General features: G+C 38.7%; 2 protein-coding genes across 5 annotated transcripts in view; one reads left to right on the top strand and one right to left on the bottom strand.

Annotated features, from left to right (window-relative positions):
* The window catches only part of KIF6 (kinesin family member 6), a 172,698-nt gene extending 161,241 nt beyond the window's left edge, over positions 1–11,457 (bottom strand). For all 3 annotated transcript variants that reach the window (XM_042789304.1, XM_042789305.1, XM_042789303.1), the window contains exons 1-3: positions 11,392–11,457; positions 10,331–10,440; positions 7,024–7,098 (exon numbers count right to left, since the gene is read on the bottom strand). In XM_042789304.1, coding sequence (XP_042645238.1) covers positions 7,024–7,098; positions 10,331–10,440; positions 11,392–11,457 — 251 coding nt within the window. The remainder of the gene's footprint in view (positions 1–7,023; positions 7,099–10,330; positions 10,441–11,391) is intronic.
* Positions 11,458–11,599: 142 nt separating this feature from the next.
* Positions 11,600–20,258, top strand: part of DAAM2 (dishevelled associated activator of morphogenesis 2) — a 228,943-nt gene continuing 220,284 nt past the window's right edge. The window contains exon 1 of one of the 2 annotated variants that reach the window (XM_042789299.1): positions 11,600–11,638. In XM_042789299.1, the coding sequence (XP_042645233.1) occupies positions 11,617–11,638 (22 nt within the window). In that variant the 5' untranslated portion in view covers positions 11,600–11,616. The remainder of the gene's footprint in view (positions 11,639–20,258) is intronic. The other variant, XM_042789298.1, reaches the window with a different exon arrangement.

Below are 20,258 nucleotides of genomic sequence, written 5' to 3'. Positions count from 1 at the left end.
CTATTTTAACTTGAGTTCTGACATCTTCATTTTAAATGACTAGTAATATAAAGGCATGTGGCTGGAACAAATATACAATAACTATTAAAATACTAGACTATTGAAAAAAGCAGAAAACACCAGTAGCTTTGATCTTGGGATACTGTTAGCCCTCTCCTCATCTGTTTTTGCTGACCTGAAATATTTTACCAATGTCCTTCACTTTCCTTCTTTCTATCTCAGAAAACTTCAATTCATAGTTATTTTATTAAAAAAAAATTCAACAAAATCCTGGCAAAATGGCCCCCCCCAGATACGGTATTTAAGATAAAAAGAAGGAAGAACTTCATTTGCAGGATCTGAAAAACATGTTTTCAGGGAGGATTTGTCTTTACAGAGACTCAGTATTTAGGAATCTTCTATCACTTGGAGCTCAGATTAAAGTTTCTTTTAATTAAAATAAACAAAGTATCTCATTTTTTCTTTATGCCTTTGCCAGATTTATGGAACAAATCTAGTTTGGTAACGCCTCATCTTTCCTTAGAAATTTCAAAAGGGCTTTCCTAAGAAAACTTAGGTATAATAAAATTTCTTATTTTAATTAAAATCTCTAATTATATTTAGAATCCCACCATAAGCACTACGGAAGTGTCACAAAGATACTCTTGAATCAAAGCTATCAAACCGTAAACTATAAGAAGCCTTCTTGAATAATTCTAAACTGTGCAATTTAAGTCAAAATAAACATAAGCAACTAATAGTCATCTGAGATGAAACATTAATGAAGCTTTTAATTTTTTATTGCTTCATAATTGTACTCACTTTCAGGGAGAACTGCTAGCATTACTGCTCCAATTTCTCAATTCAGGGGAAATTTTAAGCTACATTTGTTTCAAGCTGACATCCAAAAAAGTAAGTGTCCTTTTACAAATATATAGTCCAGATCTTTTGTACCTAAATCACCCACATTAGCAATAATACAGCTGTGATGCAAGGCTGCTTGCAGGTGAGCCAGGCTACTACTTCCCACACTGTGTCACAAATATATCTAGGTCAGAATGGAGGATTGTTCATACAAATAATGTTGACTTACGAAATGATTATGTCATGAGGTTAAGCTCGTATTTGTATGTGGCATTGCTGTCGTGCTTGTACCTTGGGCATTTTCTCATGGAATTTCTTAGTAATTGCACCTAATCTATGGGGAAGACAGGCGGGGATACTTTCTTCCACTCTTACCTCCCCTTTCTCCTTCAGGCTAATTACAACAGCTTTTGAGAATTTTTAATATCCTTGGGATGTTCAAGTCCGCATGCTCTCATTCCTGTCTCCTGCATGTGTCTTGTTTAGGATTACACAATTTTTTTTTAAGAATACTGCCCAGAGATATGCTCCAAGGCTGGATGTTCAAAGGAAGGGTTTCCTCTGCATGTCATGCAACTGATGCCATGTGAATTAAGTGGGTTGCACTGATCACACAATGGGATCACATGGGAAACTCCAGCTGGCCAGGAATTCTGAAAGTGATCATGGACTGGCCAGAAGGCAAAGATTTCAGAATATCACCAGAGGAGGAGGTGATGTGTGCTAAAGAGGCCCCACTGTATAACGAACTGCCACAAAATGAGAAGCAATGTGTCCTATTGACTGATGGGTCCTGTCACATTGTGGGAAAACATGGAAGGTGGAAGGCTGCTGTACGGAGTGCTATATAACAAGTCACAGAAACTGCTGAAGAAGGTAAATTGAGGCAGTCTGCAGCAGTGAAAGCCATCTAGCTGGCTGTAGACTTTGCTGAACCAGAAAAATGTCCAGGGTTCTATCTCTGTGTTGACTCATGGGTGGTGGCAAATGCCCTGTCAGGGTGGTTGAAGCAGTGGAAGCAGAGCAACTAGAAGTGCAGAGATAAACCCATCTGGACTCCCTCACTGTGGCAAGATATTGCTGCCCAACTAGAGAACCTGGTTGTAAAAGTATGTCATGTAGATGCCCATGTATCTAAGAGTAGGGCCACTGAAGAACATCAAGACAACAATTAGGTGTATCAGGCTGCCAAGACTGAAGTGGCTTAGGTAGATTTGAACTGGCAACACAAGGTTGAACTATTTATAGCTCGGTGGGCCTATGAAACTTCAGGTCATTAAGGAGGAGATGCAACATACAGATGGGCTTGTGATCGAGGGGTGAACTTGACCATGGATGGTATTGCAGAGGTTATCAGTGGATGTGAAACATGCTGCAATCAAGCAAGCCAAGCAGTTAAAGCCTTGGTAGTATGTAGGATGATGGCTGAAATATAAATATGGGGAAGCCTGACAGATTGACTATATCATACTCCCATAAACCTGCTGTGGCAAGCACGGTGTGCTTACAATGACGAAAGCAACCATCAGATGGCTGGAAACATATCCTGTGCCCCATGCCACCACCCAGAACACTACCCTGGACCTTGAAAAACAAGTCTTATGGTGACATGGCACTCCAGAAAGAACTAGGTCAGACAAAGGAACTCATTTCCAAAACCACCTCACAGACATCTGGGCCAAAGAGCATGGCATTGAGTGGGTATATCATGTACCCTATCATGCGTCAGTCTCCAGGAAAATCTAACAGTACAATGGACTGTTAAAGACTACACTGAGAGCAATGGGAGGTGGGACCTTCAAACATGGATACACATTTAGCAAAATCCACCTGGTTAGTTACTATTAGACGATCTAACAATTGAGCTAGCCCTGCCCATTCAAAACTTCCACATACTGTAAAAGGGGATAAACTCTCCACAGTGCACATGAAGATCATGTTAGGGAAAACTGTCTGGGTTAGTCCTACCTCAGGCAAAGGCAAAACCATCCACAGGATTGCTTTTGCTTAAGGATTTGGGTGCACTTTGTGGGTGACGTGGAAGGATGGAGGAAGTTCGATACGTATGTTAAGGGCATTTGATTTTGGGTCAGAATAGCTATCAAATTAAATTGTATGATGGTAATTGCTCAATAACACTGTCACTGTATGTCATCACCACTACAGTTGCTATATGCCATATCAATGGTACTACACTAAGAATCACCCAAAACACTGAAGGATGGACTTTGATGAAACTAAGCGAAGTGCAGTGGTGGTGGAATGTGAACAGGATTCAGCAACTGGTGCCCAGCAGCTTCATCAAGATTGACATTTTCAACCTGCAGACTGTGGACGTGGCCCATGCCAAATACACCAGCTGTGAGTTCTGGATGTAGCACACAACAATCTAACATCACACACCATTTCTCTTACCCTAAAAGACTTTTATGACAGCTAGAGCTCCAAAGACATGGGTTAAATGAACTCAATGGACATGTTAGAGGGATGGCCCATTGACTAAGGGAATGATATCTCTGTGTGTATATCTATCTCTCTATATATCTATATATATCTCAAAGATAAGGAAAGAGGTGGTGATTAATTGAAAAGTGTAGGATCTGGGCATGATGTAGATGGTGTAGAATAAGTGATGGATAATGTCCTGGGTTCAGCTGAGATGGAGTTAATTTTCATAAGAAGCTGGGAGGCAGCACAGCCAGGACATCTGACCCAAACTAACCAAGGAGATATTTGATACCAAATGAGGTTATGTTCAGTATATAACTGTGGGAGCTGGCCAGGGGGTGAAGGGATAGTGGCTCTGAAACTGGCTAAGCATCAGGTTCCAGGTGGTGAGCAATTCCATTGTGCCTCACTCACTTTATACATTCTTGTATTAGTACTGTATTATCACTACTTCTCCTCTACTTATGTGGTCCTATTAAACTGTCCTTATCTCAACTAACGATGTTTTAACTTTTTCTTCTGATTCTCCTCCCCACCCCACCAGGGCAGGGTACAGTGAGCAAGTGGCTGAGTGGTGCTTAGTTACTGGCTGGACTTAAACCATGACAGTATACTTCAGATGCTAATTTTTAGGATAAACACAGCACATGAGAAGAAATCAAAATCTGCGGCAATGGGAGTATTATCCTGGAGGCTATCAGATCTTTCAAAACAACACAGGTGACTGTCATTAGGTTTATAAACAGCTGAGCTGTCTCTTATTTGCATGATACATCTGAAGAGAAAATATTTTCAATGTTATTCTTTAAATCAACACAAAACATTGGCCATATTAGAACTGAAAACAAAACTAAAGCACTAAGATTTTCTACTTAATTTCTGATTGTATTCATCATCTTAACAATAATATTAGATGCATTATAAGAGTAGCCTTGTACTGTTGTTAGACTAAGGCAATGCCTAATTGTTAGCAAACTCTAAAAGAAGGATGTTATTTATTTTCCCTATTTTTGATAGAGTGATAGAATAATAGTGCTGCTTCTTAAAGATCAAGTTGGCTCTGCAGAAAAAAAATATCAAGTATATTTAAAATTAAAAGGAAAAGAGGAATGCACAAAGAAATAATAAAAAGAAACCAAGTAAGAGATGACTCAAGCATTAACAAAAAAGTAACATAAAAAATCAAGCAAATCACATGTTTATAATGGTTTGCAGAGGCTGGCACTTTTGACTGAAGAAGCAAATGTCTGGTGCCTCTGAAACCACAGGCAAGATGACAAAGTTACTGGACTTAGAGAAGAGTAGTGGCCCAACATCAAAGAAAGCAGACTTAAAAAGGAAAAAAAAAAAAAAAAAAAAAAGAGAAAGTTGCATCCAATTTCCATCCATCTAAGAACAAACTAGATAGATTTTAGAATCCTGAACATTGCATTGCTGGTTTTAGTTTAAACAATGCCCAAGATTTTTATTCTGAGCACTCAAGTCTGACACTGAAATTTCTCATGACTGTAAGTACGCATGGCAAAGAGCCTCAAAATGTTAGTAAGCTATTTCATTGATACTTTCCTGCTACTTTCTTTTCCCTGGCAATATACAGACAAAAACGGTTCCCTTAATAAAGTGACTCCAACAACAGAAATGAGTGCATTTTCAATGGTTTTTCCCAAAAGAGAATGTTGACTTAGAAAGAAACAAATAATGAAGAACATTTTGCTATGAAAGACTGTGGTCTTTCAGTCTAACAGGGCAATTCTTATTGTCCCACAACGGAAAGGAAAATTGAGTCATTAACTGCAGAGTGAAATAAATTTCAGGCACAGTTCAGGATTCCATTAGACAAGGAACCTCATAGACATTTTGAAATATGTATTTTTGCCTAAGAAAAGGTAAAAAATAAGGAAGAGTATGAGAAACAGGAATATAGTTTAGGTACTGCCTACTCTGCTATAAAAGCACAAGCAAAATTATCATTCAGTTCTATTAGTAACAATACAAACATCAATTAGAATAGAAGCTTTAACATGTTATGACACTCAGAGTCAAAATAGTCTTGATTCAGTTAAGAATTATTTTATAAATTGATTTTAGCATGACAGACTCAGCTATTTGGCGGTAATTATATGCCTAAACACCATTGATTTTAATAGCATTTAAGTACTTTAAAGTACTTAAAAATATCTAAAAATCAAAACTAAAGTCTACATAATGGAGCAAATAAATGTAGAAAAATCTTGTATTAGCTAACACTGAAATAAAGGAAAACAATTCCACTTCCTGCTTATTAGAGCACTGTAGAGGTGAATTATTCAACTGGAAAACCTTTCCATATTCTAGCAAAACACTCCAAAGGAGGGGAAAAAAAAAAATCAGTCAGTCTGTTGCTAGTTAGCTTTGATACTCTGAGTTTTTGTTCAGTATAATTCAATCCATAGCATATAACGACAAGACTTTTAACTCTTCTCTTTCCAAGCACAGTCCAATAAGATAAAGAATTTTTTTCTGCAATCACCATTAAACCCAGAAATATTTAAAATTAAGTAAGTGAATTAACCTGAGGCTATATGTTATAAAGTTAGATAAGCAAGGAGATGTCTTTTGGGTCAAAGAAGAATATAACAAAAATTTTTAAAGCACCTTATTCTAGCGAAGCTTCAAATTCACTGTAAGTTACATTCCTGGTTTTTTTTTTTTTTTTTTGTGGGACTTTTATGAAGAAAATAGAGGGGGGGGAAAAAGTCAAGAAAATTAAATGATAAAGAGCTAGGCATATTTGTACTTCCAAGTAATAATTTGAGAAAGACTAAGTGTCCAACTGAGGATGTCGGTTTTCCTACAGTGCAAAACACATAACAGTTCAATAGGCTGAAGAGGAACTTGCAGTATCATAGCTTAAACCAACGGGTGGGCCAGACAATGAATGAGAAAGAAGTTGGTATCTAAAGTAATACTTCACAACGCCCTACGAGTTTGGATTCTGAGCAGTAACTTTGACAACCAAAGAAACATTATGCAGAAATTCTTCTTCCTTCAGCGTGGGATTTTCTCCCCCACTAAAATCAGTGCTAACTTCAGCAAGGTGGGCATAAGCTGAGCAAAGAGAATGGCATTTTGGAAACCCAGCTGGTTCACAGTGTCATTCAATCCACACAGTGAATGAAGAGGGCTTCTACATCAGTCTTTAATGCTTGGCTTTGTATACTCTAAAATATGAGCATTATTTGAATGTGCTATGGAGAAGAAAAACAAGAACAGTGACAAAATGACTGCCTGGCACATTAAGACAAAAATAGGAAGGGCAAAATTTGAGAATATCTCCACTGGTATTAGTTCATCAGTGTCCTTACCTTCATAAAAACTAAACAGGGGGATAAGATTTTCATTAGGTTTACCCCTTCATGGAACTATAAAGGGAATGCTTTTCTAAGGCAATGAAGTGAGCTTATATTAGAGACAAAAAACTAATTAGACATAGATTTCTATGCCTATGCAACAAAAGAGGCAACAGCAGAAGTGTTATTTTAAGAGTTAAAAATGGAACCTTACCACACATAAAATTCTCAGGGCATTGTTGCACATCTCCTAGATTCGGACATATCAGTATTCAGAAAACTAAAACATCAATCCACTTTTACAACAGCAAGAGAAACACTTGCCAGCTCTCCTCCAAGTAATACAATGAAAGCTATTTTTGACCCTGTGTTACTCTGATTACTTACAAGAAAAACAACGTACCATTCTGCTACTGGTTTGGCAATGTTGTCAAAAACCACATCTTGTTTTGCCTCTTGATCAAAAATTTTCTGAAATCTGTAGATATTAAACAAATAATAATTGCTTAGAATCTTGAAACACTACTTGATTCATACATTTTTGTTTGTGTTTGTAATAGTCAATGTTTACATCATTAGGCTTACATAACTTAGTACAATGTTTTCCCTGTAGTCTTAGCCACAGCGTGCTGTTGTACTATCGTACATAAATAGGCTGTACACAGTGCTGCTTTGACAAGATCTGTACAATAAAATCCTCTGATAAAATGATGTGGCTTAGAAAAAAATAAACCGTATTTTAAATCTATCAAGAGAATCAGTGTTTGTAACTGGCACCACACTGAAACCTGGATAAATAGATTACACTACAACCAAATACAGCATCCCACCAGTACATCCAGGCTCACACTTATTTGTAACTACTTCCTTCATTCTGCTGCACAGTTACTGTAAGTCACAAGGAGATATTTAGTTCAATCTAAGTTTTGTCCCTTCCAATATAAAATATCTGCAGCTGTCTTACAGAATTATAATACCTGAGGTTGGAAGAGACCATCTGCTCCAATCCCGCTGCTCAAAGAAAAGTCAGCTAGAGCAGGGGTCTGTCCAGTTGGGTTTTGAGTATCTTTATGCATGGTGGCTCCATAACCTCTCCGGGCAACCCGTTCCAGTATTTGATCACCCCACAGTAAAAAAGTCCTTTTGATATTTCCTATATTTCAATTTTTGCCCATTAACTCTTGTCCTGTCACTGGACACCACTGGGAAGCCTTTGGCTCCATCTTCTTTATTCCCCCCTTCTCCCCATCAGGTGTTTATATACCTTGATATAATCCCCTTGAGCCTTCTATTCTCCAGGATAAACAGTCCCAGGTGTCTCAGCCTCTCCTCACATGTCAGATGCTCCAGTTCCTTATTCATCTTTGTGTCCCTTTGCTGGAGCCCATAACTGGACACAGAACTCCAGATGTGATCTCACTGGTGGTGACTAGAGGGGAAGGATCAATTCCCTTGGCTGTCAATTCTCTTCCTAATACAGCCCAGAGGCTTTTGGCCTTCTTTGCTGCAAATGGTGTATTGCTGACTCACGGTCAACTTTTTGTCTACCAGGACTCCAGGTCTTTCTCTGCAAACCTGCTTTCAGTCAGCCATGAGCCTGTCCTGATTGTTTCCTCACCAGGAACAGGACTTGGCATTTCACTTTGTTGAATTTCATGAAACTCTTATTGGCTCATTTCTCCAGCCTCTTGAGGTCCCTCTGAATGGCAGCACAACTGTCTGGTGCATCAACCATCCCTCCCAGTTTCGTATCGTCTGTAAACTCGCTGAAGCTTCACTCAGTCCCATCACTCAGGTCATTAATGCTAAACAGTACTGGATCCCAGTATTGACTACACTAGCGACTGGCCTCCAGCTGGACTTTGTACCCCTGATGACAACCCTCTGAGCCCAGCAGCTCAGCTTTATTTCAACACCCCTACTGTACACTTATCTAGGCTTTTCCGATCCCATTCCTCAGACAGTCTTCCTGGGTCACTTGACACTGCTCCCACCTCCTGTACACCTCCTTTTTATGTTTGCATGTACTCAGGAGCCGTTTTCTCATCCGTGCAGGCCTCCTGTTGCCTTTGTGTCATTTCCCATTCAACTGGATGGATTGTCCTCGAGCTTGGAGGAGGTGACCCTTGAAAATCAGTCAGATCTCCTGGACTTCTCTCTAGGGCTGTGCCTCATGGAATTCTTTCAAGCAGGTCCCTGAACAGACCAAAGTCCACTCTCCTGAAGTCTAGGGTTGTGATCCTACTTTTTGCCTTGCTCCCTTCTCTCAGTATCCTGAATTTCACTATCTCATGGCCACTGCAGCCAAGGCTACCCCCAGGTTTAATAACCATGATCAGTTCTTCCATGTCTGCAAATATGAGGTGCAGTAGAGTTTCTCCCTTCATTGGCTTTTTAATTGTATGTTAGGAAGCTGTCACTCATACACTTCAGAAACCTCCTGGACTGTTTGTGCCCTGTTGTGTCGTCCCTCCTATCGGGAACTGTATACTCACATAGAACTTCACAAGGCACTACCGACAGCAGGTATACAGAAAGGCACTGTGCACTGCAAGGGATTATGCACAGTGTACAATATCACGGACAAATGTGATACACAAAACACAGATGCGTATATTCTATCCTGCTAACACTTAATCAGTCAAGTAATTCAAACAACTGTGTTTGATTCCAATATAAGAGAGTAAGAACAAAGGAGAATAACATTTGAGGTGATCAGGCAACAGACTGCATGAAAGTGTGAGTTTTATAGAGGAAAAATAAATGCTTACTCCATAGCATTATTTTTGCATTGTCTTAAGGATAACAAGGCATAGTGTTTCTCAATATCCATCTCTACAGACTTTTTAATAAATCATAAAGACAGAAATAAATATCAGCATTCATTATAGCTAGCTTGGGCATCTGTGACCTAAGCTAGTTTCACATATTAATCTAGCTGAAAAGGTCAGCTCTTCTGTTCCCAAGCAGAACAGATTTCCTTAGCTGACGTAAAATTACATCAGTCTGAGCTGCAGATGTTTATCTGGGGCTCTCTTTTTTTAATAGCATAAAGCAACAAATTTACTTGATTTGGTATTACAAAAAATAAAGAATATTCAACTAAGAAAGAGATCACCTCAACCTTGTCATTAGAGGTGATTCTATATCTAGTTTTCTTCATCATAAAAATTTTGAAGTGTTACATCCAAGTTTTCTGTTGAAAAGATAAAAACATTTGATTGATATTGCTGGTACTTTTTTGTTGTTGTTGTTGTTTCTAAATAATATTTACATTCTACAACCATGGTTTTGTTCTTTCAGTAATCTCTGGTTTTCTTTACCATGTTTTGGTTATGTCTGAAACAGTTTCTGAACGGAGTGTTTTACATCAAGACATCTTGAGCCAGGCTATGCCAACTCATTAGATCACAAGAAAGCACACAGTCCTGCATTCAATTTTTGTACATAAATTCAAAACAAGCTGTAAAAATAGAAGAACTGATAAATGAAGATGCTATCTTTGAGATGAGACTTAGAAACGTATAATGATGCGCAGTGGTTTGACAAAAAACATAAAAATATAAAATATTATTGTATAAAAATAAACGTATTTATACCAAAACTTAATTTTAAGAATAGGCTTTTCCTGGTTCTATAGGTCTGAATCACTACACATAGTGATATCAATCACTAAAGGCAGAAATTATACACATAAGGCTTTTACTTACTTGAAGTGATAGCTCTCTCGTTTATTATTGACGAACCCATCTGCTAAATCACGTGGCACAATAATTTCCAGGTTGGACAGAGATTTCTCATCATTGTCAACTGAATAAATCTAATAAGCATGGATATGAATTAACAAAATAATTTTACAATAGAACAGCATAGCTCTTAGGTATAACACTTATGTAAGCTTAGCACCTGTAACTGCCTGAAGAAAAGCTTCATACAAATTTCGCTTAATAGGTGAGCACCTTCAGCTATTATACAACAAAAAAAAGCACATACTAACATCGTGTTTGTTACCACGTAAACAGTACAATAAGATTTGAAACAGAAACATATCCTCTTTAACATAATTTGTTTACAATACCACTTTAATATCTGAGATGTTGTAAAAAAAAAAAAAAAAAAAAAAAGCACAGCCATCAGTGCAACCCCCTCCAAAAACCTGGAAGAACACGCTATGAAAGACTATGACAGAATGAATAGAGCTGGTTTAAAAAGAGAAGACGATGGAGGAGACCGAAATGCGTGATTTCAGAGTAACACTTTCATTATTTTTCTTATCCCTTGCAAGGACAGCTAAAGTCTGGGAGCCACACGTTCCCCTCCTCTGTTCAGAACAGTGTTCAACTGCACAAACCCAGTGCCCAGCGCCAAATGTTTTTCCTGTGGAGCCTGTCGGTAACACCGAGGCAGGAAAGCAGTTCCTTGCCCCCTCCCCCAATAATTACAGCCAAAGCTCCTGCACTTCGTGATTTTTTATTAACTTCTTAAGGCTTCGGAGACCAGCGCAGGGCTGTGGCTCTCCGCTCCGCACCCGACCACGTACATCCCCCTCAGCTCTCACAAGCCGGCCGGGCCGGCGGGCGGGGCGGACGCGGACACGCGGACACACGGACACACGGACACACGGACACACGGACACACGGACACACTCCCCGCCAGCTCCCTCCCGCCTTCGGGCGGCCCTGCCACACGCAGGCCCACGGGACGCCCCTTGGCTGGCCCCAGCCGCCCCGCTCCACCCCACGGCAGCACAGCAGCTGGCTCCCCTTCCTACCCCCGCCTGCTGCCGCCTGCCCAGCGGCTTCACCCGCGCGTACACCCGGACGGTTTCCTTCACCATCGCCGCCCGCCGCCCGCCTGGCAACGGTAACCACGGCACGCTACCCAGCGTGCACCGCGGCGGGCGGGAAGCGGCGGCGGCCGCCGGGACACCTCAGGCCCGCCGGTGACTGAGGAGGAGGAGGAGGAGGAGGAGGAGGAAGCGGCAACCGGACTCCCTATGAAAGGGGTGGCAGCCGCAGGTGGGTGGCTGCCTGCTTGGGCGTTAACGGTCACTCCCAGCTGTTTTCCCCGAAGTCCGAGTGTCGTGGCGAGAAGCGAGAGAGGGGGACTCGTTAGCGCTGCCCAGCCGAGAGGTGCGGTTTTCGTATGGCGCGTGGATCGCTCCACTGGCACACCAGAAATTCCCTACAAGACCTGTGGGTTGTGCGCTACCTGTGTGTCCACGCTGAAACCACCCGTGTAAGGCCACTTGGTCCGAGAGAAGTGGCTGTTGTTAACCAGTTGAAACACCAGGAAGGGAAACACCTAGATTATGTACAGTGAAGGCTTTTTTATTATTATTATTTATTTATAATATTAAAAAAGGTTATGATAAAACTGCTAGTCGGGAATAGGGTGTTGCATTGTTATGAGAGCTAAACTGATATAGAAGCAATTGTAGGGTCCCTTTATTCTGTGAAGTGGTTACTGAAGAGTCACACAAACAACATGATAGTGTTTTGGCCATCGTTTTGGTGAAACATAGTGGTAAAGATCAGATTACAGTGATTACAAGTCCACAAATATAAATTTAGTGGAAAATCAGGGACTTGATTATGGAGGAGGATAGAAATTTCTTTATCTCAAATATAGTAAAAGTATGTTTTGCTTGTATTCCAAGTAAGAAAAACACTAGGGGAAAGGTTTTCTGTCCCAACTGAACAAATATCTGTCTCAGAAAGCATGTGAGGCATAAGTAGTGAGCCTTCAGGGAATGAAATGGAAAAGGACTAATCACCAACAAAAGACGAGTGCAAAAGTCAAAAGGGTAAAAATGAAAACAAATGGAAAATATTACTTGGTGATTAAATAGAGAGTGAAGGAAAAACAGGACATTGGAATGGGATAATGGAATAAATAGTGTCTTCTCAGCATTGCTCCAAAACTACAAAAAAATTTTGTCCCATGTCAGTAGGGATGGGGGATGCTGAAGGTGATGTATGCTAGAGGCAGAAGTGACAGGAAGGAAGTGTGAGAGGGAAATAACTACAGCCAAGAGAGAAGAAGAACCCACAGAGTTCTATTAATTTTGACTGGGAGACAGGGATTTGGGAGGTAAGAGTAGATAATTTTAGCCCCAGAATTCTGAAAGAATGGTGATGTTTAGTTGAAGGTTCGGGAACAGGTTTGTTGGTTTGTTTGTATTGAAATAGATGCAGAAGAGTACAGTATTAGTGGAAAACTGCGAATGTAATAGTCAATTGTGCTATTTAGCAGCTTAGCTGAATTGTGAATTAACTGGGCAAGGGACATTGAAACACTTTAGTTAGCTGTGTGGGAAGCCATTTTGTGTCTGCTGGTGTTCAGTGGCTGGAATATGGGGTTGGGTGAATGAGTCTATATTGCTTTTGGGACAAAGTCTGATCTGCAAAGGGTTTAGGTGTCCTTCAACACAAACTCTCAACTGTAAACTCTGAACCAATGGCACAATGAAGAGACACCCAACTGGGTTTGCATAGGGCTAGTCTGAATATGATATGGCCTGCACAGAGCAGCCAGTGAGCCATCTCAGATTCAAGCTGCTTCCAGTAAAAAAGCATGGTCTGACTTTCTGAAAGAGGAGAAGGAATCCTGGGCCACCTGCAGAATGGTCACTTGTGCAGCAAGAGAAGAACAAAGATAACAGAAAGGACACACAATTATCTTCTAAAATACCATTTTTCTTACATAGCTGTCCTTACAGAAATGTTAGAGTGCTTCTGTGCTGTATTTTGCAATATATTGCCTTCAAGAATGGTATGTTAGGCCAGTGGCATTCAGCTCAGATTTAGCGCTCTAGGCTAACTGGTCTTTCTGCAAAACAAAAGCTGCATCATTAATTTGAGCATCAAAATTGTCCAGGTTTTCCTCCTGAGTGAAGTATGTGGTATGTTGACTGCTGAAGATCAGTGAAAGAATTATAAGATGGGTGAGAACCTAGTTAAAGGTGATCTATTATAATTTGTTAAGAAAAAGGGTATTCTTGGGCTGTAATGAAATTATTAATAGACTTTTGTGAGGAGGCAGATCTTATGTAATACTTTAATTAATAACTTTGTGCCAAAAATGGCAGTGTATATTAATTACACTCTGATGATGTGGCTGAGAGTCATATGTACTGAAGAGGATCAAGATATCTATGAGATGAATGACCATGAGGATTAGAGGTATAGATATGGACAACCATTACATGTGGTCTAAGTTGCAAAATCAGGCAGGCGTGTAGGACTGAGGACTAATGACAACACATTCTGCTACAATCTGGAATCCATTCAGCTGAACTGTCAGAAGATTTTCTGATTGTGGAAATCCAGATGACAGCTGCCAATGAAAAAAGGCAGCTGTGGTTCTTCAATGAATTGGGAATGTCTCCTACAAAGGAAAGAAGGCATTGACACTGTTGTACAGGGTCCTGATGAGACCTCCAGCATACTTTGTGTGTTTATGGTCAGTTCTTTTTTTTTCTTTAAGTTTTTGAATAAAAGGGCTACTAGAATGATTAGGCTGATGGAGATTTTGCTGTAAGAGACCAGTAGGTCTTGATTTATTTAGCAAAAGCTAAATATGAAAAGCTATGTGCATATGTATAAATACACTATGCAGAACTGATGTGGAAATAAAAGTAACTTCTAAGAGAGATATAAGAAAAAACGGAAATAATTTAATGTGAATAAGTGCACACTGGAAAGCAGAAGAAAATTAAACACATTAGGTGCTTGATTGGTCCCTTTGGATGCTGGAAAAAACATTATAAAGTTCTTAAAGAGTTCTACATCATCACTTACATTAGCAGAGTTTTGATGCAGAAAGTGAAATCAAGAACCTCTATTCCAAAAAGTCTTTTTTAAGATCACTGAAACATGTTTCTAGAACCATACTGGGAATGAGAAGGCAAAGACAGTGTCAGTACTTTCTCTTCCCCCAAGCCACTTGATGGAACTCTACTTCACCTTATTTTGTTGTGTTACCCATGCTAATATCTTCCTGCCTGGGTGTAATGCCTATCTATCTTCGGTATAAGGTCATTGTCAATTAATAATCTGGAGTTTGTTAAAAAAAAACATGCTCTCAGTTGAAAGTTTTAGACTGTAGGGAACCTTCAGTCAATTAAATAATCTGAAAAGCTGCAAGGCATACACTGCTCCTATTACATGTCAACAGCTACACATTTCCCAGAAAATATAAAATAAAAGTCTCCAAGTCAAAGAACTTCCACAGCTTGATTATTTATCTTATTCTGCATCTTTAGGTCTTCATTTCATCTGTAAGAAATCAACTTTCTCATTTTACTAACTGTCATTTTCTTAGTCTCTAAGGACCTTGTCTACTTCAGCTTGTTCAGTACAGAAGATAGTAAGAAACTGAATATGGTTCTTCTAAATCTCATCACCGTAGTTTTCACTTTTGTGTAGTGCTCCTGAGGTATGTAAATCCAAAGTTCAAAATAATGTAGCAGTGCAGCAAAGAAAGTTGTTTGCTGCTTCAAAGAGAACAGTAGCACTACTGTTCACCAGAGGCTGAGATGCTGGGAGGATAAGACTTGGTAGAGCATTTTATGTCATCCTTTTAAGGCAAACCTATACACCTAAGTACGGTCCAGAAAGAAATGAAAGGACAAAAATTTTCCTCACTTGGTTCAACCATTCCAGCAACTAAAGAAGAATGTCAGGTGTTTTCTGCACTTATTTCAGTAGGTTAAATGCAGCTTTTCTTGTGCTTAGGAGTAACAAGTGCTGATGGGTACTGTATGAGGTTCAATGCAGTTCAAAAATTTTCAAAAAGAAATTACCAATTTGCTTTAGGAATTAATGGACAAAGTTTTATGTTGTGACAGAAGGTCAGATTTAATAGCTTTAAAGACACCATTTCAAAATAGATAACCTCTAGGGTTTTTGTGCCCTTGAGTTATAAGTAGCTTATATGTGAGTATTTGAAAAGTGTCAAGCAAAGGAAAATTTGTGCCATTGTGGAAGATAAAAGTGTAGCAGGCTCCCATTTTTGCAACTGTTGAGAGATACACATTTAAGAAGGAAGATGTACGGGGACCTAATCTCCTAGTATCTTGTAACAGTACTTACTGTCTCCATGTATCTTATTTGCTGAAGTAACGTGGGTATTAATATGACTGCTACATTTTCATAGGCATTAGTCCCAGGGAAATTTTCTCTAAAATGGCATTATTTCTTCATTGTTCCATGATGTAACTTAATTTTCATATGAACAGGGATTTGGTTAGAGTCCCCAGTGTGATGAGTCTACACACCTTGTCCAGAGCCTGCTAGAAGAAAGAATCTTCATATATGGAAATAAAAATTAAAAAAAAAAAAAAAAAAAAAAAGGAACAACAGATTTCCAACCTTTAAGAGAAAATAAGGTAGAAAGATGCAAGAGGAATATGATGACAAAAGCCATTGTTTTAAATCCACAATTACAGAGCTGCTGATTAACAGAAATCTCTTGAGACCTAGCTAAAGAACTAAATTGGCTTTTAAAATTTTCGTAAGATTTAGACAAGAGGCCTTTTATTAGAGGTAAAGAGCTGATTACAAAGATGCAGGGATTGTAGGACAACTTTCTCTTATTACTAAACAAAAAGAACTGTTTTCAGCATTTGTATTTCTTAGAGCTTTGAAGAAAGTCTTGGAAAATGGAGCCTGAAGGTGACAGCTAACTGTTCCAGATAATGTACTGGTCTAGACATTACATCTTATGATGGAGGCCTAAAAGCTTTTGTTTTGCTTTTTATTTACTGTGTTTAAGACCTTTCTCTCTTCCCTGGGAAATCACCTTGTACTGGAAGAATTTTGAGCATTTGCATTTATGCTGAATCTCAGAGATAAATCTCAAACTTTCTTCGGCTCCACTATTTGAGAAAGCACACCACGGAATGCAAGCAACTTATAGGCTTGAAACAATTATGTGAGTTACAGGATCTGGCAGTTACATGTTTTTAAAAAGTCAGCCATTGCATTCTGAATTAATAGTTACAACATCACAACTAATCGTCTGCCTTTACCGTTGTAGTTTTGTTCCAATTAAAAAAATAATACAGGACATATTATATACTGAAGCTGGCAGTTCAACGACTTGTGCTCCATTATGTCACCTAGCAACTTAATATGCTTCCAAATAAACAGCCTTGTAAGTTTTATAGTAGCCCAAACTTTCAAGTCCTTTTTTTTTTTTTTTTTCCCAAAGTTTTACTTTTCATAGACTTTACTTATTCTTGGCAACTATCATGCCATTTGGCTAAGATAATGATTAGAAGTTAGAACATTAAAATCTTTCCACAGATCAGCTGGACAGGATGAAGGGCCAAAACTCTTGCCAAAGTCTGAGTTTGTCTCATTGACCAACTCCTGGAAACATTAGTGCCAAATGTGTATCTCCTACATGCCCAGAAACTCTTCTTAAATGATCAGAACTTAAGATCTGAAACTTGGCCTAAATTTATGTATAATACTTATTGAGTTATATGAACTCCACCAGAGTATAACCTTTATTTGTGAAAGGTGTGATAATATAGAAGCTTATGTTTCTATATTTGAATGGAATGTGAAAAAGTTCTGGAAATATTGTTTGATATTTCAGGTATCTTCCCAAAGCCCTATAACATTTTTTTTTCCTCTCTGCTTATGTGTTCAGTATTAAAATGGTTAATGCTGTCATGTAAACTGCCTTGTTCAGCTTTTAATAGTCCAGCCCTGTGAGAAGAGCAGAGATGTTTCTGTCTTTTAGGTTACTGTTACAATCTGTTTCTTGGGAAACAGCGCAACATCTTCATGTATGTTAGAGTCACATTTGGAAAGTACCTTAAAATTTCACGGCTGTTCTGACAGTCTTACAAAACACTTTTATATGCTTCCTAAAAATGTATGTCTCATTTGACTCAGCCAAGACAGAAAATCTTAAAATAACCTCCTGAGGGCCTTGTACATGCATACATATATGTATTTATTCGTTTGTCTGTTTTAGAGTAAACCAAAATTCCATGGAGAAATGTAGGGATCATTAGGACTCTGACTGCAATGGGCAACACATCTTTTTCCTAAGTTTTTTTTTCTTGGTTTGTTTTTGTTTCGTTTTGTTTTATTTTTTCATCTTCTAAATGGTAGACTGCATCCTTTGTTGCAAACTGCAATGTAAGAAGTGTTAGCAGGAGACATGAACATACTTCTAATGCAATACTGGTGTTATCTGCACAATTTTCGCTACCTCTCTCCCACATTTATCTTTAGCATTATAGTTTTTCTCATTCATTATTTTGTCATGAAACCCTCCAAAGTCTATTATTGATTTGTCTCTGACCAAGGGACATATAAAATTCTAGGTGGCCATGAGTAGAAAAGGCTGTGGGGTTTTGGGTTCTTGATCTGAAAACTGTTGAGAAATTTAGATTCTTGTGTTCAGTTATGCTCGACAAATAATTCCTTTTATAATCATTGTATAACTAGCTTGTATATGCTCTTGATTGATGAGGATTACAATCCCATCAGTTTTAACAGAACATTATGAAACGTAATTATTAGTCATCATTAATTTATAATAAATCTTAGAAACTGAAGCTGTGGATTAGAAGTTTTGTTGTGCACTGTGTAAGTTTAGAGTAAAAAAAAAAAAAAAAAAAAAAGAAGAAATATCCCTGTACCAAACAGCCCTTGATATCCAAGATTAGGACAGGGGGCAATGCAGGATAACAGGAAAATAAAAGAAAATATTGTGGATAATATTAGCACAATAATCAGACTAGAATTCTCCTATCAAGCTGTTGTAGAGGCTTTACCATAAACAGGATTTAAAGACAGACAGTCCTTATGTAATTTTACAGATTTTTGTGAAGAGCTCTTTTTGGGAATGAAAACTAGCTTAGCAGAAAACAAGGAAAGGTTTGTTTGGAAGTGTAACATGATGCTGATACTATCAATTGATCACAGACAGAAACCTATCTGCAGCTTGATCATAAATAAGGTATTGCAGAATGGACAAGGACCTTAAAGACAAACAATGTGTAATAAAAAGGGAGAGTTACTGGAGGAGGCACAGTTACCTGCAGCATAATCAGAGTGATAACTGAAAGGATGATATTAGCAACAGCATTCTGAGAGTCTGTTTGTGGGGTTGGGGGGAAAAGAGGATTTAATTCATTTGGGTTAGGGAGGAGGAAAATGCAACAATGTGAGGGAATCTGTGGAGTAAAATTAAGTTTTGTAGTCCAAAAGGGTAAGGATAAAGGCCTGGATCTATCATTAAGTGAAAACAGAGGGTGTGGTGCAGGGAGGTATATTGAAGGAAGCTCTAGAATGTACGTATAAAGGAGAACTTCAGCCAGTAAAAATAAGATACATGTTTTAGGCAATGTAAAAATAAAAAAGAGAGAGGAAAATGAAGCATTACTTTGGAGGCAAAGGGAAACAAAGGTAGCAGACCACTTGAGGGCTTTTTGTTCTTCCTATTTATTTGCTGGAAAAGACTGAAGAAGGGTAACGTGCAGGGAGAGTGAAGAGACACAAGAGAGTGAGTAATTAAGAAAAATACAGAAGGATAGTAGTTTCTGTGATTAGAAGATGGATTAGGATGGGGTGGCTAGTACTTGAGTAGGTGAGCAGATGAGAAACTTTTGTATCTACAGTGAGTTGAGGGGAGTTGTACAAGAACAGAAGGCAGTCTATGAGGAAGCAAAAGTTTGCATCTTAATCTAAGTAGCATAGCATAGCTAAAACTAAGGGAAATTATACTTCTCAGGTACGCTGATCTCAAGAAGCTGCCATAATGAGCATGCATAAGTACTTACACAGGCTCACTGGTTCTTCAGTGTGGATATAATAACACACTCCAGCCAGGCGTGCCAGACATTAACACATTTAGCTGGAGAGTTGGTACATGCCTTTTTCTTAGAGGAGAAAATTAAGACATGGAGAAATTGAGCAACGTATCCAATTGTACAAGCACAGCCTGCAGTGAAGCCAGAGAAAATGGTGTCTTCAGTACCAAGCCACTAAATACCTTGAAAGACCAAGACCAACCTTCCCTCTATGCGTACCATGTATTTGCATACTGTTGCAAACAAGAGATAAACAGGACAATGCACAAATCAGTGCAGCTGTGTTCATGTGCTATCATTTGCAAAGTAGATGGTTTTCACAGAGTTTGGTTTTGAATACTGTTTTCCTCCCATATAATTCTGTGAATAGGTGGGATATATGCATGCTGCTACTGAAGCATACAGCACCCCAATAGCTACGGAAAGTAATATTTCCAAACTAATAAAAAAAAAATACTTGTAGAAGACTAACCTAAAGCAATGTAAAATTACAAAATACTCTTAAACCGTTTGAAATCAAGTAGAATAGCCTTTATTTAAACACATTGCAACAGTATTTACAATCTTTTATTCTTTTTCTTTTTACAAGTCCACATATTTTCAAGTAATGAAGGAAAAAAAATAAAGTTTAGTTTGTTATTTTTTCTTTTTTTTTAGTGTCCAGTTTTTGGTTTAAAATAAGCCAACTACTATTGCTCATTCAAGTCTCAAGTGCCAGATGCATTTAGGGCTGGGTGATTTTGTCACATGCTGATGTTGTGCGTCTGCAGTTGAGAAATCTTATAAATGGGTGAGGGTTG

The sequence above is a fragment of the Tyto alba genome, unplaced genomic scaffold, assembly GCF_018691265.1.
Source record: "Tyto alba isolate M040663 unplaced genomic scaffold, T.alba_DEE_v4.0 Super-Scaffold_16, whole genome shotgun sequence".
Lineage (NCBI taxonomy): Eukaryota > Metazoa > Chordata > Aves > Strigiformes > Tytonidae > Tyto > Tyto alba.
The sequence above is the reverse complement of the archived record's forward strand: the minus strand, read 5'-3'. Positions and strand labels throughout refer to the sequence as shown.